This window comes from Triturus cristatus, chromosome 11 (genome assembly GCF_964204655.1).
Source record: "Triturus cristatus chromosome 11, aTriCri1.1, whole genome shotgun sequence".
NCBI lineage: Eukaryota > Metazoa > Chordata > Amphibia > Caudata > Salamandridae > Triturus > Triturus cristatus.
In genome coordinates this window covers 317,027,510-317,044,410 of record NC_140594.1, presented here as the reverse complement: position 1 = coordinate 317,044,410, position 16,901 = coordinate 317,027,510, and the positions used below count along the sequence as shown (strand labels likewise).

Sequence of the window (16,901 nt, the reverse complement as noted above, 5' to 3'; positions counted from 1 at the left end):
TCTTTTATTTTATTAAAAGTATTACACAAGTTAATTCCACATCTTACAGTAATCAACATACACACAAATAAATGACGCTGTGATTGCCAGATACATTTTAAATTGGCTAACGAAAAACCACAATACAAAATCACATTTTGTCTAAATTCATGAATCCATTTGTAACGTGACTCCAAATCATCTCAAAAATGTTACTTTTAAAAGATATTGAAAGATCAATATTTTAACCGTGATACAAGCCTGTAAGTTTAAGTAAACGAGCAAAATATCAGTAATGTCCTTTTCATGCGACTTTTTAAAAACAGCAATTCTTAACTTTATTGATGTCACTTGCTGCTGTGATTTACGAACTTCTCCCAACAATGTGTGTAAATTGCTCCTGCTTGAGTCACTGGTGCTCACAAATGCCTGCCTCAAAGCATCAGTATCCTAAATATTGGAAAAGGCTGATTTGATTTTTCTTTCTGCCCTCTTCAGAGATTTGGCTGTGCTTTGATGGACATGAGACAACCAAATTCCAACCTGGAAGAAAGGAAGTGAGTGTCCTCTCTTTAATGGCTCTGGGCCAGAATGTATGCATGATCGCAAGTAGCAGAATACATGCCTTCTTTGACACCCCAAACCAAGCCAGGTGGAGGTAGACAAAATACGTAGAAGGAACAGTACGTTCTTTACACCCTACCATAGGATTGATTTTTTTTTTCACCTATTAAAGATATTTATATAGTGGAGTACTAGCCACAAGGGAAACCGATCACTTTACAGGTGACAAGAATAAGCAATAACTAGAGTAACAGCAAAGCAAGTGGATAGATAGAACAATATTAATCCATATTTGTAAAGCGCGAACATATAACCCCTTAAAGTTTCAAGGCACTGGGGCCATCAGGGAGAATAAGTAAGCTATTGCCCTGAGTCAAATGGTGCTAAGCCAAGCTGCTGGCGGGGATCAAACCGTGAGCCTCACGCTCTGGAGTCAGCCGCTCTGCCTGCTGCGCCACAAGGGGCATCTTTCTTCAGTATTTAGGTGTAGTTTCACCAGGGGGGGGTTATGTGCTTGCAGAAGGATAGCCGTTCTGGGTTGTGCCTGACCTCTTAAGGTAGATGGTTAGAAGTGCTGAGAGCTTACCATTAAAAGGCCCCATTGAGGGGTTATGACTTTTTGGTCTCTGGAATTTCCAGCAGCATGTGGATTTTCCTCTGGTGTTGCTTTAACCTCCGTGGTAAGGAGTTTATTTCTTAGGTATATGGGGATGCTAGATGAATAGTTTTGCCTGAAATATTTGCCACTTTGACCTTGGCTTCAAATGAAACCTGGTAAACTTCTCTCAGATTAGTTATGTTTTTAGGTCTCGTCTAGGCAGTGCTTGCGCTGTCTCTTCGAGACATGCTATATTCATGATATGCAAAAGATGCACAGATGAGGGACAGAATGCAGAGCAAATCAAACATTTTCCCCAGTCAATAGATCTGAGTTAAATCCATCGTTCTTTTGCTCACCATGCCACCCCAGTTTAGGCCCAGCCATATGCAAATCAGTCTTGACCCTGTGCCTCATGGAAACAGTCCAGCCCGAACTGCCAAGCCAGGTCCTCCCTGGAATGGAAACAAACATCCTAGGACCAGTTTTGGGGTTTCACCCCTCATCAGCCAGGCTAGCTTGAATCCAGTGGCACAGTGAGCCCGGAACCCACGTCTGGGCATACCCGGCGCACTTGGGGCAAGAAAAGAAAAGACACACAAATGATGGACGGAATGCAATGTGTCAATATATTCAAGCTAGCCTGGCTGATGAGGGGTGATGCCCTGAAACCAGTCACAGGATGCTATTGAAGTAAAGAAATAGACACAAAAAAAAATCTATTTGTTAAAGCTAAAGCGCGGGTGCCGCCATTCCAACAAAAGTAAATAAGTAGAAAAAAAGTGTGCGGCTGCCATTTGTTTTCTATTTGTTTACTTTTGTTACGATCTGCGGCACCCGTGCTTTAGCTTTACGTTTCTTAAGCTAAAGCACGTGTTCCGTGATTGCTTCAAAAGTAAAGAAACAGAAAAAAAAGGTTTTGTATAATTTTCTACTTGCGAAGCACTCGTGGCACCCGCGCTTCAGCTTAAAATGGTTCGCAAGTGGCGCGATTGATTTGCAATGCAATAGCTCTTGCATTACTGAAAGTTTGAGCTATTGGCGTTGCATTATTATTAGCACCGCCAATAGCTCAAACTTTTAGTAATGTGAGACATTGCATTGCAAATGCTCGTTTAAATTTGTGGCATGCTGATGTAAGGACATCAGTGTTGTGTGGTAGGGAAGTTGATTTAGGGAATCAGCCAATTGAGCATTGCTGTCTCCTGGTGTAAAAGATCTAAGTGCCTCATTTATTGTTGAGGGGTAGTGTTTTACCGGGTCTGCCAAGTCAACAGAGACCTCAACTTCGCCAACCCAGCCCTGACAGCTCCCCAGTAGAGTGGCAGGGATGACTTTTCGAAAAATACATGCACTTGTGAAAAAACCTTTAAATGCTGGGTCAACTCCATGTTGTTTTGCCCTGCTCCGCATTCTGTTTTGTTTTTCAGAAGCAAACCCCTGGTTTCTGAAAAGGGAATATCCTAGATGTGTAGGGAGTTTTCTCCCAGTACCCAAGGGACATTTCTACCTTTTTCTGCCTGTGATAGCCCTCGGGGTGGCAGCAGTCAGCCTTCCCGTTTGTGGTCACTCTGTAAAATGCTCCCATTCAAGAAATGTATCTTTTTCTCTGTCTCCAGGAGCTACAAGGTTCGTTTTAATAGTGTCTCTTCATATTCGGATTCCCGGAAGTCTTCTGGTGATGAGACTGGGCCCAGGGACAACTTTGGAAGTGCAGGGCCTCTGGCTAATGTCAGGTGAGTTTGAGAGCATGCTTTCACAAAGGGTGTTTATTTAGGACCGAAGAAAAACATCCCCTAGAAATCTGACCTCTTAACCCCTTCAGTGCCCGCCCCTTTCCCCGCCCAGTGCCGTCCGTTGCATTAGCGGGCGGGGTCTATGACGAGCTGGACTCGTCATGGGCACAGCGCCACCGCGGCCCATGACGAGTCCAGCTCGTCATGGGCACTGAAGGGGTTAATGTTCCTGTATCTTTAAAAAAAAGATTGTAGTGTTATGCTTTCTAAATTTCCTTTGACACCATAGATGCACAAGAGGAATATGTAAACTTGAAATAATGCCTCTTGCCTCTGTTGCTGCCATCTGAGAGCCACTGCTCCACTAACCGGGATTTCTCTTCCTTGTACCTCCTTGCCGAGTGGCCTCTATCACTTTCCACATCGATTAGTAGCTATGCTCATTGGGCCTCTTCTCAATCCCACTCTTCCTTCCATATGAGTGGGAAAAGTGTTGCGGATTGTTGCACCTCTCCCTGAAAACTGAAAGTTCATCCATCACTTCTTATCTTCTTTCTTGCATCCTTTGAGTGGCAGAGAATCCTGTCAATCTTAGGTTTTTCATGAATCGATTTGTACAAATACAATCGTGTAACTACCCCTCCTGTTACCTCCTGCCAGTACCACACAGTGGGTTTGCTGAGAGGTTTTTGGTGGCCACGTCCCCTTTATCCACCACTCTGCGAACGCGCTTCCTGGCACACTGCTAGTTGGGGGATGAAGTCCCCTTAGCTCTTGAGGGTCCTTGGGCACCAACTATCCCTCCTGTCAGAATACGGAGTACCATGTCAGTATTTGCATGATGTGAAGAGTAATTTTAATCTACGTAGCTTTTGGTCTATGATATATATATTTACAATATAAGAAACCTATTTTTATATACCCCTGTGTGGAGTCTCTTTTGTGGTGTGTTCATTGTGTTACTGTATGAGAGTGTTGCACAAACGATTTACACATTGCCTTTGATGATAAGCCTGCCTGCCTGCTCGGCGCCAGTCTACCAGAGGGGGAGCACAGGTTATCTTTGGTGTGTAACTGACTTGCCCTGACTAGACTGGTGGGTTTTGCCTTGCATAGGTGCATGTCCTAGCCAACCAGAAACCCCAAACCGCTTCAGCGCCCCTACTGCAGAGTATGTAAGGGCACCAATGGATGTGCACTTCAGTGGTTGTTTGTTTCTAAACAGGGCCATAGGAGGGGGCAGTCCCTCTATGCTTAAAAACAACTGCATATGAAACTTAAATATGAAGGGATTTTTAAACATCGAGACACTGCTCCCCCTTCCAGCCCTCTTACAAACAAATCATTATTGCAGATTAGTTCCACTGAGAGAGCGGTGGAATTTAAAGGTAATTCCACATTACTATTAACAAATTCCGCCTGCGGAATTAATGATTCCACCCAGACCCAAATTAAAGTTTAAAACTGTATATAAGAGTGATCTGATGTTTTACAGAGTAAACAAATGTTGTTTTTTCAACCCTAACAGCATTTGTATTTAATGGAAATAAGGGTAAATCGTTAAAGCAAATCTGTGTACAAAGTTGGTGCCCGGTGCTGTCATTTATTTGTTATTGCCTATATATTGCACAATTCAATCAATCCTTATACAAGCCCTCATTTCCTTTTTAGAGTCCCTGTGTCATTTTCTGCTTAAACTATACCTCGTCCCTATGAGGCACTGCGCCCCTCTTCCTTCTAACCCAATCTTCAGTAAGGAGACCCTGAGGACACTTCTGTTCCTATGACTCGTACCCCACTCCAGCTGAAAAGCACAGCATCATTCTCCCCACCCCCCCATTGCCCACACCTCCCTCCATCTGAGAAGCCCTCCATCAGTTCCATTAGGTTTCTAGCGTATTCCTTGGGGGTGGGCGGGCCCTCTGCTTTGGGAACCCCGCCCACCCCCACGGACCACTCACGAAACCTCTGCATCATATTGGACTCCTCGCTCACAATGAACTGCCAGATATACGCAGTCTCCTCCTCATGCGTCCGCACACCTCGCCTGCTTCAAAGGACATTCAGATGGATCCCCACCGAATCCAGAAAAATGCACTCATCCGCAGCAGACTCGACTACGGCAAGGCACTCTACGACAGCGTCACCCATAAACTCCTCAGGAAAGTACAGAACGTTAAAAATGACACAGCCAGACGGGTCCTCGACATCCCCTGCTGCAGCCGCATCACCGAACACCTCCGAGAACTCCACTGGCTCCCAGTCAACAAAAGAATCACTTTCAAGCTCCTCACACACTCCTCCAAAGTCCTCCATGACGCAGGAACTGTATACCTGAACCACCGCCTCTCATTCCACGTACCCATCAGACACCCCTGCTGTGCCCAGCTGGCCCTTGCCACCGTCCCTCGGATCCACAAAACTAGAACCATAGAAAATCCTGACGATACTTGGAACACCCTGCCTCTCTACCTCAGACAATCCCCGTCGCTGACCCACTTCAGGGAGGATCTCAAGACCTGGCTCTTCGACTGAACCCCAGCGCTCAGACGCAGCCTACCCCCTTCCCTCTCAGCGCCTTGAGACCCTCACGGGTGAGTAGCTGTGCTTTACAAACCCTGATTGATTGAGTTCCCATGTTTGAGGGATTGAGTTTAACGACCAGCCACTCTGGTTCTCACTGGAAGACCTTTAGCAGGTCATCATATGTCCATTTGCCTCAGATAAGTGCATAGACGCACAATAAATGTTTTTTTTGTGCATTTGCATAGTGCTTTATTACCATTTAATGGTCTCATGCCACTTTTGGAATCTGCTGCTCCATTGCTTAGGTACTCGCTCAGGGCTGTTAAGAATAAATCCAGAAGTGGGTGGGTGAATCAGAAATTTCTGGTTAACCACTGAATCTATACATTTGTTCAATTTTGATGTAAATGTATCGCATGTCCATGTCATTAAAGCCTAGCTTGGATCGGATGAACCTGGGCCTACATTGGACACCACTTTTCTAGATCCATGGCACAAGATGCTTCATGGACTGGAAAACATTGCTCTTTGTCTCAACCTAACGCTCTATGCCTCTTTCCCTCTCTGTGTGTAGGTTCTCCGTCTTCGGCCTGGGCTCCCGAGCCTACCCACACTTCTGCGCCTTTGCCCGAGCAGTTGATACCCTGATGGAGGAGCTGGGAGGAGAGCGCATTCTCAAGATGGGTGAGGGCGATGAGCTCTGCGGACAGGAGGAGTCCTTCAAGAACTGGGCCATGAAACTGTTCAGGGTAAGGCACCTTCGATGGGCTTGTGGCCCCCTTTCTTGCAACCGGTGCCCATCTCTAATGGGGTTCCTCTATGGTGCCCATTATTCAGAAGACGTAGGATGAAACTTGTGCAAAACAAGTAAAAAGAAGTAAAGGAAGGTGAAGGGGAAAGTAAAGGGGAGCAGTGAGGAAGGCATAGTTCCATGTACCCCAGGGGTTGCAGCTAGTACTTGCTTGCCTTGCCTTTACTACCCTTGGCAATGATGAAGGCAGCAGCAAGAACAGAAAGTAAACAGGGCTCTGTACCACTCTATGCGCTTCTCTGAACCCCTCAGCATCAAACCAGAGCCTGATTAGGGGCAAAGGGTGCGACAAGGAGTCAACCCTGGAATGTCAGCGAGTGTAAAAGGTGCGTGATGTCACTTCCGCCTCCCCAGGTATTTTGGTGAATCAACTTATTGGATGAATGCATTTAAAAACCAGGTGATCTGCTGTCAACACTTCCCTGTTTCTGATTTCATTATTTCAGCCTTTACTTTTCAGTTGCCTCATGGGAAGAGAAATTTCATTTTACAGCTCGATCCCAAGAGGGAAAAAAATAATAGCATTTTGCTTAAGATTTTATTTTCTCATCCAGAGCCGGCATGTGGAAAAGAACCGAGGCCTCTCACGTGAACTTGTACATTAAGGCTCCTTTGGTGATGAATGACTCACTGAGGGAAAGGGGATATGAACAGCAACCAATAATCGGGCGCTAACATGAAGATTCCACATGCTTATCCCTTCACACGCATGCAGTGCCTAGCGCTTCACACGCATGCAGTGCCTATCACCTCACGTGCATGCAGGGCCCGCTTTAGGGTGGGACCACTAGCGCCGTCTCACCTGGCACCGAGCTCGTGTGCGCTGCATTTTGAAATTGTCTTAAATGTTCAAAGCACCCGCTGGAGAGTTCCTTGTGTGCCCCTATTTTCAGGCCACAACAAAATATGAAAATAACACTTGCGATTAATGTGGCTGCTGGAGAGATATGAGTTTTCTTTGCTAGCAGTTTTGACTCGTCATAAGTAGTGCAGAGGGTTAATGTACCTGCTGCAAAGCACGTGTTACATAGCTCAGTGGATTACTGCTACTGTCTCCTAGATCTTTTTTGTTGTTGTTACTTGCAGTCCATAAATTACAATCCGAATACAGCACAGTGAGCTAGGAACAGTCAAGGGTGCTGTGTTCAGACTGAAAGGCATAAGATTAGAATTTTATGCTTTTCCACCAGTCTTTTATTGTCTAAAGGTTGCTAAAAAGGGTTTGTTTGGGTAGAAATAAATTCTTATTACTAAAGCCAACAGAATGCACTGTGTTAAGTTTAAAATCCTGTGTTTGTGCTTCTCCAGACCAGGCACTCTTAAAACATAATGCCTGGCATGTGACTCCTAAACCTTTTAATCCACAGTCTCTTATGTGGTATTTGCTATACATTCATTTACGCACTTGTATGATTCGCCATCTGTGTGTACTGTGGGCCTAATGTAGCTCTTGGACAACCTACATGGGTATGCGTAGAACAATGGGAGACATGACATACAAGGGAAAGAGAGACCATGGAGATAGAAGGGGCACCCTTGGAGGGTGGTAGCGAGGGAATTCGTGGAGGAGGTGGTCAATAGAGGGGGAGCTATCGAAGATTGTCCCACCAGGCGACACCAGCGCAAGCCGGCCTTGTACGCATGTTCACAATTCAAAGAATCCAGAAAATGCCTTTTCTGGTTGCTCAGCTGCTTTAAAGCATTCCTCTGCTTATTGGCATGAATGAAATATTAATAATGTCTCATCCTACAAGCGCTTCCTATTAGCAGGCGTCATTTTGTTTAGTGCATGGGCGCTAATATCCTGCACTTTTTAGGACACTCGCATCATATGGGGCGGGTCTAGGTAGACTGACATAGATTGTGGTCCCATGCAAGAGTTCAAGCCCATGTGGCATCCTCCTCTGCAGTGTTTAGACCACAGTAGTTCAGCCTACCTAGCAAAGTGTGGTCTAGTGAAGGGTTTAGTCCACAATAGTGTAAACTAGAAAATGACTTGTGGTCAAAGGATGTTGGCCTAGAAGAAAAGTGTGCTCTACTGGAGGGTTTACTCTAGTAAAGGCGATAAGGTGTAGTTGAAAGAGTGTTGGTGTAGCAGAAGGGTGTTTTTGACTGGAGCACTTAGATCTAAGCTAACCCCATTAAGCTTAGTACCCACAAGGGTGAATGACCTAAATATCGATTCCAAAATATAGAATGGACAGAATATCGACTCCAAAATATAGAATGGACAGAATATCGAAAATCAAAATATAGATAGGTCAGAATATTGAAATTGAGGTACAAAATATCGATTTCCATAATATAGAATGTAAAAGTATAGAATTCCATAATATCGACATTAAAAATATAGAATCCCATAATATCGAAAAAAATTTAAGTGTTACGTATGGTAGTATATGTGTTAAAATTATGTATTATTTTTGTAATGTATGTTTAATTTTTTTAAACTAATGAATGTTATGTAATTTAATTATTGCGTAATTTAATTCCGTAGCGGGTTGTGGGTTTATAGGGGAATAGGGTGGGAAGTAATTTAATTATGGTAAATTAAATATTAATTATATTTAGATGTTTTGATAATTAATTGATTGACAATTAATTATTAATTGGTCATTAATTTTTATTAATTGATAATTTATATTAATTGATTAATTGATAATTATGTTAATTTTAATTTGGATTCTCAGCAGCGGGTTGTGGGTTTATAGGGGAATTGGGTGGGAAGTAATTTAATTGTAATAAAGTAAATATTAAATATTTAATTTATGTGTATTGATAATGAATTGATAATTAATTATTAATTGGTAATTCATTTGTGTTAGTGGGTAATTAATTTGTATGAATTGCTAATGAATTTTTATGAATTGCTAAATGATTTTTATTAATTGATAAATTGATAATGTTAATTGTATTTTTTATTATTGGGAGTGGGTTGTGGGTTTATAGGGGAATTGGGTGGGAAGTAAATTAATTGTAATAAAGTAAATATTAATGATTTTAATTTATGTGTATTGATAATTAATTGATAATTAATTATTAATTGTAATTAATTTTTATTAATTGGTAATTATTTTTTTAACAATGGTGATTAATTTTTAATAATTGTAATTAATTTTAATTAACTTTTTATTGGTATTGATAATTAATGTAATTTTATTTTAAAACTAAAGCATCGCTTTCCCTACTGTTGCACTCTCAGGAGTGGGAATAGTTTTTTTACCCTCCCTCTATCCAACTCTTTCCCTACTGTTGCAGTCACTGGAGTGGGAATAGTAATTTATACCCTCCTGCTATCCAACACTTTCCCTACTGTTGCACTCTCAGGAGTGAGAATAGTAATTTTTACCCTCCCGCTATCCAATGCTTTTCCTACTATTGCACTCACTGGAGTGGGAATAATAATGTTTACCCTCCCGCTATCCAACGCTTTTCCTACTGTTGCACTCACTGTAGTGGGAATAGTAATTTTTACCCTCCCGCTATCCAACGCTTTCCCTACTGTTACACTCTTTGGAGTGAGAATAGTAATTTTTCCCCCTACACTATCCAACGCTTTCCCTACTGTTGCACTCTCTGGAGTGGGAATAGTAATTTTTACCCTCCCGCTATCCAACACTTTCCCTACTGTTGCACTCTTTGGAGTGGGAATAGTAATTTTTACCCCTACGCTATCCAATGTTTTCCCTGCTGTTGCACTCTGAGGAGTGGGAATTGTATTTTGTATCCTCCCGCTATCCAACTCTTTCCCTACTGTTGCAGTCACTGGAGTGGGAATAGTAATTTTTACCCTCCCGCTATCCCTCACTTTCCCTACTGTTGCACTCACTGGAGTGAGAATAGTAATTTTTACCTTCCCGCTATCCAATGCTTTCCCTACTGTTGCACTCTCTGGAGTGGGAATAATAGTTTTTACTCTCCCGCTATCCAACGCTTTCCCTACTGTTGCACTCATTCGAGAGGGAATAGTAATTTTGACCTTCCCACTATACAAAGCTTTCCCTACTGTTACACTCTTTGGAGTGGGAATAGTAATTTTTCCACCTACACTATCCAACGTTTTCCCTACTGTTGCACTGTCTGGAGTGGGAATAGTAATGTTTACCCTCCCGCTATCCAACGCTTTGCCTACTGTTGCACTCACTGGAGTGGGAATAGTAATTTTTACCCCTATGCTATCCATTGCTTTCCCTACTGTTGGAGTCACTGGAGTGGGAATAGTAATTTTTCCCTTCCTGCTATCCAACGATTTCCCTACTGTTGCACTCTCTGGAGTGGGAATAGGAATTTTTACTCTCCCGCTATTCAATGCTTTCCCTACTGTTGCACTCTTTGGACTGAGAATTGTAATGTTTACCCCTACGCTATGCAACGTTTTCCCTACTGTTGCACTCACTGGAGTGGGAATAGTAATTTTTACCCCTACGCTATCCAACGCTTTCCCTACTGTTGCATTCACTTGAGTGTGAATAGTAATTTTTACCTTCCCGCTATCCAACGCTTTCCCTACTGTCGCACTCTTTGGAGTGGGAATAGTAATTTTTACCCCTACGCTATCCAACGTTTTCCCTACTGTTGCAATTACTGGAGTGGGAATAGTAATTTTTACGCTCTCACTATCCAACAAAATCTCTACTTTTTTTAACTTTTTTTTTATTATGTTTACATTTTAAGCTTTTTTATATTATATTATGTATGTTTTATTTAATTTTTTTAAAATATTTAATTAATTTTATATTATGTTTAATACATTTAAAAAAATCGATATTTTGGGTAACTATATTTTAACATTCTATATTTTTGAATCGATATTTTAGTACTTACCTGTTTGTAGATAGGGAGTCGATATTCTGTCCCTCTATACTTTGGTGTCTATATTTTGTGTAGTCGATATTTTGTCCCTCGATATTTAGTCACTGAACACCCACAAGGGAGTGGAGGTGGCATGCATGTGTCTTGTCTAGTGAAGGGGTGTTCGCATCGAAGGTTGTGTTGTACTGGTGGGTTTAGCTGGTGTGCATAATCAATTTTTTTTGTCAGTCGGTCTAGTCTAGCCGAACCTACTAAACTGAGGTGAGCTCTTATGCAAAGTTGGTATTGTTCTTAAGGGTTTATTCTGCCTATGGAAGTGATCGGTGCTCTAGATGGATGTTCTCTAATGGAACTTTAGGCTAGGCTAACCTAGCCCAGCCTGGTTAATGAGGCCTTGCTAGTGAAGGGTGCTGGCAGTTGTAGAAGGGTGTGTTAAACTGATCTTTTTAGCTGGTGCAAGTAATACATATTTTCGTTCACTATAGTCTAGCCTAAACTAGTAAATGAGGTGCGCGAGGTGAAGGGCGTGTTCCAGGAGGGTTTACTCTAGCCGAGTGTATCTTTAGTAGAGAAGTTGTGCCCTGGGGAGAGGTTATTGAATGGAAGGGCGTGCCCCCCTTGAGGGTTCAGTCTGGTCTACCAACCCAGTAAACGAGGCGCTGTCCAATGAAAGAGTGCTGACATGGCACAATGGTGTGTTCCGCTGGAGGACTGTGTCCTGTTTAGCCTCGTGTATGAGGTGTGCTCAGGTGAAATGGGTGGTCCACTGAAAGGGGTGGCCTAGAGACGGTCAGTCAATGAGTGGCAGGGGGAATGGTGTTGTCTAGTGCAGTTTCCGGTGGCTCGAGAAGCTAATGCATCACGGACAGTCATCTTGTTTGTTGGACCTCCTACTCACGGGTTCGAAATCCAGCAGGTCTGCTGCCTATATTCCTTCCGAGGTGAATAAATGAGTGCTGGTGGGTTGAGGAAGAATAAACATCTGTTATTTAGCGCTGGATGCATCCCTGGGTGAATGTGCACTATTCAAATGCTCGTGTTTTTAGTGCAAGAGCGTGGTCTGGTAAGGACAGTGCCACCCAGTTAGAGTAGAGTACGCTTTGTCATTTATTTGAACAATGCAGTTTTTTGAAGGGTGTGTGGTTTAATGGCAGAACTAGATTTGGCAATAATAGATTATAAGTGTGAGTTGTAGATCAATTTTTCGTATTGAGAAAGTGACCGAAAGTCCTAGTGGTTCTGCTTTTTTTTTTTTATGTTTGAAAAAGCTTTATTGAGATAATATTATACAGAAAAATATCAGCAAGAGAGAACATAAAATAGTAAACAATTAACACAAGATATGAACATAGCTGATATTATTTTAAAAACCGAAAAAGCTTTTTTTATACATTTTTAAGGGGAAAAAGAGGGAAGAGGGAGGGAGGGAAAAGAAAGAAAGTGGGAAAGTGGAAAGAAGAGGAAGGGAAAATAATATTTAATGCTAAAACATGTCAACAATAATCATTAAGGAATGCAAAACAGGAGTGATCCATGGTCAGTACATAAAATATAAGATATAATACATTATAGATAATAAACCAGAGGAGTAAGCAAAAGGTGATAGAAAACAAGAGAGTCAAAAAATATTTCAAGGTGGTTTAAAGTTCTCCGAATTAGTTTGTGAAACATTCTTCGTGGTCAAAAGATCTAAATATGAAGTGAGAGGTAACCAGAAAAGTTCCACATTGCGAGGTGGCTTACAGGAAGAAGCAAAAGAAACATCAAGTCTATGAGTGTGACATAGTGCGTTCCACCAAGCTTGAATGGAGAAGCTGGTAAGGGATTTCCAGTTCGAGGAAATGTGCTGGAAGGTCAGAGCAATCATGAGGTCGTAGAGACCATGAGAGTGTGAAGGAATATGAAGCAAGTCAGAAAGACTGCCAAGAAAAAGGAGGGGGATAGAATACGGAAAGGAAAGATCAAAAATATGGGTGATATATGACCAAACTTTATTCCAAAATTTTAAAACAAAAGGACATAAAAAAAAGAGATGAAGAGTATCAGCCATAGGCGAAGCACAGGTCCAGCAGTTAGCATTAGAGATAGAGGGAGAAAAGCGAGATAAAGAGAGAGGAGAGCGGTAAAGGCGATGATAAAAATAAAACAGGGATTGAGTAAGAGAAGCAGAACGAGAAATCTTTAAAGATCTGGCCCAAATTTTATCTCAAAGAGCAACAGACCAGGAAGTACCCAAATCCAATTCCCAAGAGAGTTCTAATTTAGTTTTATTACGAGACGGATTGGGGGAAGAAAAGAATTTGTAGATAAGAGAAGCTTTGGGCAAAGTGAGAAGAATTGGAAGGAGAGGGGAAGGGGTAGAAGTGGATATGGAAGAGGGGAGAGAATAGAAACGGTCAAGAATAATTGCCATAAGGATAGAAAACTTTCGTAAAAAGGAATGGGGACAATGAAATAGAAGTTGAAATTTAGGAAAAGAGCAAGGTACTAAGCCATCAAAAAGCTGATTGACCCAAATGATACCTGTGGTTTTGCTTTTTTAACACTCAGGAATCAGAGTTGTGCATTCAATATCTACACAGAAAGTAAGGAACAAGAAGAATTATCTGCAAGCGTCAGAACTGGATGAACTCATGTTCTTCTCTCTGCGAGACACCAGAGACCTGTATAAGTTGATCAAGATTCCACTTCTTGTAACCAGCACATTAATAAGCACAGAAGTTAGAACCATCGTTAAATTACAACTTTCGCAGCATGAGCACGGTATTCATTCACATATATTGCAGGCTCCTGCCATCTAGTGGTACAATTTAGAATAGTTTTGAAAAACAACTCGTGGATTCTGATTGACACAAAAAATCATAAATCTACTCTGGTAAATGTATTGCTACGTTTAGAGTAAAATTAAAGTTTGGGCAGGGGTGGTGTTAGGCAGTTCCGGTAGAAATCTGGGAAGCTGTCGTGTATACACATTTAGGCAATAATACATTTAGCAGATGTAAATGTATGTATTCATAAATACTAAACAAATCTGTGGTTTAACTTTAAAACTCTTTTTCTCGAAAGAGGCACCCATGTGACCATATTCGGAATGCAGTAGGGGAATGTTGTGTCCTGCGAGACACGTTCTAGTGTCTCGACAGGCACTGGTTTAGTAGCCACTCCCCTATGGGAGTGGGCACACACACCCCACACCCATTCACCACCGGTGTCACGAGTGACCCAGCTAATAAAAGGGCCCGAGTGCACGTGCTCGTGGCCAGTTGAATACCCTTACTAACGATGTCTGTGTCAGTCCTTTGCCAGCATGTGGGCCTAGAGCCCACAACACAACATTGGCGACGAGGGGGCTGTGCCCGTGCATGCAGCAGCCTGAAAGATTGGTGATTGGGGGGGAAAGTGCTGCCCGTGTAGAAGGCACCCCCTGGAAACTGGCGCAGAATTGGCCTGAGAATCCGCGGGGCATGCGAAGAGCCCGGGGGGGGTGAGAGAGGTGTTCGGGAGCCCTCCCCGCACCTGACGTGCCTGCACCCACTGTGAGGTGGCGCTGGATGTGCCCGATACCCCACGGGGCGTGTGAAGAGCCCCATGATGAAGGGGAGGCGGCGGGAGCCCACCCCGCTGCTGAGGAGTCTACTGCCGAGCCATCCGGAATGCAGAGAGCCCTGTGATGAAGGAGATGCATCGCGAACGACGCCGGACTGCCAGGATGCTGGTCGCCGCCACCGCCGACTGCAGAAAGTAAGAAAAACCTGAGCCGAGGTCGGGTGCAAGGTGAGCACCGTGAGGCAAGGCCTGGCACCTCCATGATAAACTCCCCCTGCCGAGGGATACAGAGGCGAATGGCGAAAGGCAAATTGGCCTAAAGGGGTGATAGTGACCGGTGCCGCAGCCTGTGCACTGCACCCTCGCTCCCTGCCAGCCGGAACAGGATATAGATGTACCACTGGAAGATGGGAGGAGGTGCTGTCTAGCGTGAAGGCCCTCGGCGGTGTGAAGACATCGGGAGCAGCAGTAGATGCCAGCGCCCCGCCCGCTGGGAGAACATGTGTGTGGCCGGCGAGCACACAGAGACTCGGCCGTGCCAGTGCGAGACTCGTGACCAAGACTGCAAGAGAATCAGCAAGCACGACCGCAGTTGCACAGGGGCAATTAAACGAGGCATTAGTGACACCAAGGAAAAGGGGAGCACTCACCTTCCCTCTTACAGCTCACCCCACTTGAAACGCCCCAGCACCTGTCTCCATAACTCCCAGAGGACAGTACGGCCTGCATGAGGAAGCTGCCGCGGCTGCAAAAGATGCGCTGCACTGCCACCTAGCGGCCAAGGGTGGCACTGTACCTTGACAAAGGCAAGACATCACATAGGATCGGCCTGGCAGTTGCATCACCACCACAGTGTGGATCACAGTCTTAGAAACACAGCAGCTCCACCCCTGGCCACGGTGAGCAGTGCCGCATATTGCGCAGCAAGCAGCCATCCAGCTCCTAAAGTGACACCCTCAGTGCATCACTAATTCCACTGACACACTCCCTCTGAAACGCACGGCAAGAAGGACGGCCAAGCTGGCCCCCAGTAGAACACAGAACAGCTGCCAAGGGCCCAAGCAGCAAAGGGAGAGAATGAAGTAACACAACACTGCACACAGCATTGGACAAGAAAACAAAGAGAGAGCCGGTGCCCACACCCACTGCACAGAGCACTGCGCAGCCCAACCACAAGAAGAGGAAAGAGTGGCCCCCATGGGCTGCCTGTCAGACTGACAGAGAGAGACTGCTCACTCTACAGAGAGCCTGCACGAGGCCCGCACACGCGCTTGCCACGCCAAGTCCAGCCAACACAAGGAGACCCAAGGCCCGTAGTGGCAACGTCAACCACAGCTATCACTAACAAGAGTGGACGACAAGCCAGAACAGCTACGTCTCAAGGGAGTTGTCCACACCAACAACACAAGAGGGACTGGTGGGAAGCGTGCGCCACCAGCAGCTGCCCAATACCACCGCAAGGAGGAAGAACAGGCATGCCAGATGCCAGAAGAGGGCGCCCATGGAAAGACAACCCACAGTGCGGGCAGACTGCGAACCCTGGTGTCTCCTAGTGTACACCGCCACCCCTGCAACCCACAAAGCTGGCCTGTAGCAAAAGGAGAGCTGTGCAGATGCCGGCCCATGGACGTACTGACCTACCACCTGTCTCCCAGACATCGTTGAAAGGGGCAAGCGCCAAGGAAAAGAGCACAATCCCCAAGTAAAGGACAAAGACATGAGTAGAGCACTCTAAACCCAGTGGCTGTCTGACGCCACCACAAGTAAGAGAGTGGAGTGATGCACCAGTACAAAGAGTGCTCACGGAGTTACTGCAGAACCACAGCATCGCAGTGGCCAAACTCAGCAGCAAAGAGCCTTGGGACATTATGATGATGAACTGCCATGTGCAACAGGGGAAGCCGAGAAAGCCCTGTGCGTTGTGTGGAAGGAGAAGCTTAAACAAGCCAAGGCAAACATAAATGCGCAGCAAGCAAGAATGACTGGTGCAGACAGCACGCCACCAGCGGCGGCCCAATGCAACCAGAAGTGAGAAGAGCTCGCCAGCACGAGTAAATGCACAGGAAGGAAAGAGACCTCTCCAGAGAAAAAAAAGAAGCACTGCTGGAATCAGCAGGGAGATCCCATACATCTCCACAGCAGCAACAGCAATGGAGCCCAGAAGCGGCCAAACGCAGCTCAGTGTCCTCCCTCACACTGTTTCAAGCAGGCATCGTCAGTGACCCAAGGCTGACGAGAGAAGAGTCTCACACTAGGAGTGAACAGCTCACCACTGCACGGGGAAGCCATTCGCTGGAGAGGGAACACCCGGAGTAAGAGTTTTGGACAA

The 16,901-nt window shown here is 44.5% G+C and overlaps 1 protein-coding gene across 4 annotated transcripts in view; it reads left to right on the top strand.

Annotated features, from left to right (window-relative positions):
* The window catches only part of NOS1 (nitric oxide synthase 1), a 1,315,983-nt gene that overhangs the window by 1,177,624 nt on the left and 121,458 nt on the right, over window positions 1-16,901 (top strand). For all 4 annotated transcript variants that reach the window (XM_085636289.1, XM_085636287.1, XM_085636288.1 and 1 more), the window contains 3 exons: window positions 478-536; window positions 2,761-2,877; window positions 5,978-6,152. In XM_085636289.1, coding sequence (XP_085492415.1) covers window positions 478-536; window positions 2,761-2,877; window positions 5,978-6,152 — 351 coding nt within the window. The remainder of the gene's footprint in view (window positions 1-477; window positions 537-2,760; window positions 2,878-5,977; window positions 6,153-16,901) is intronic.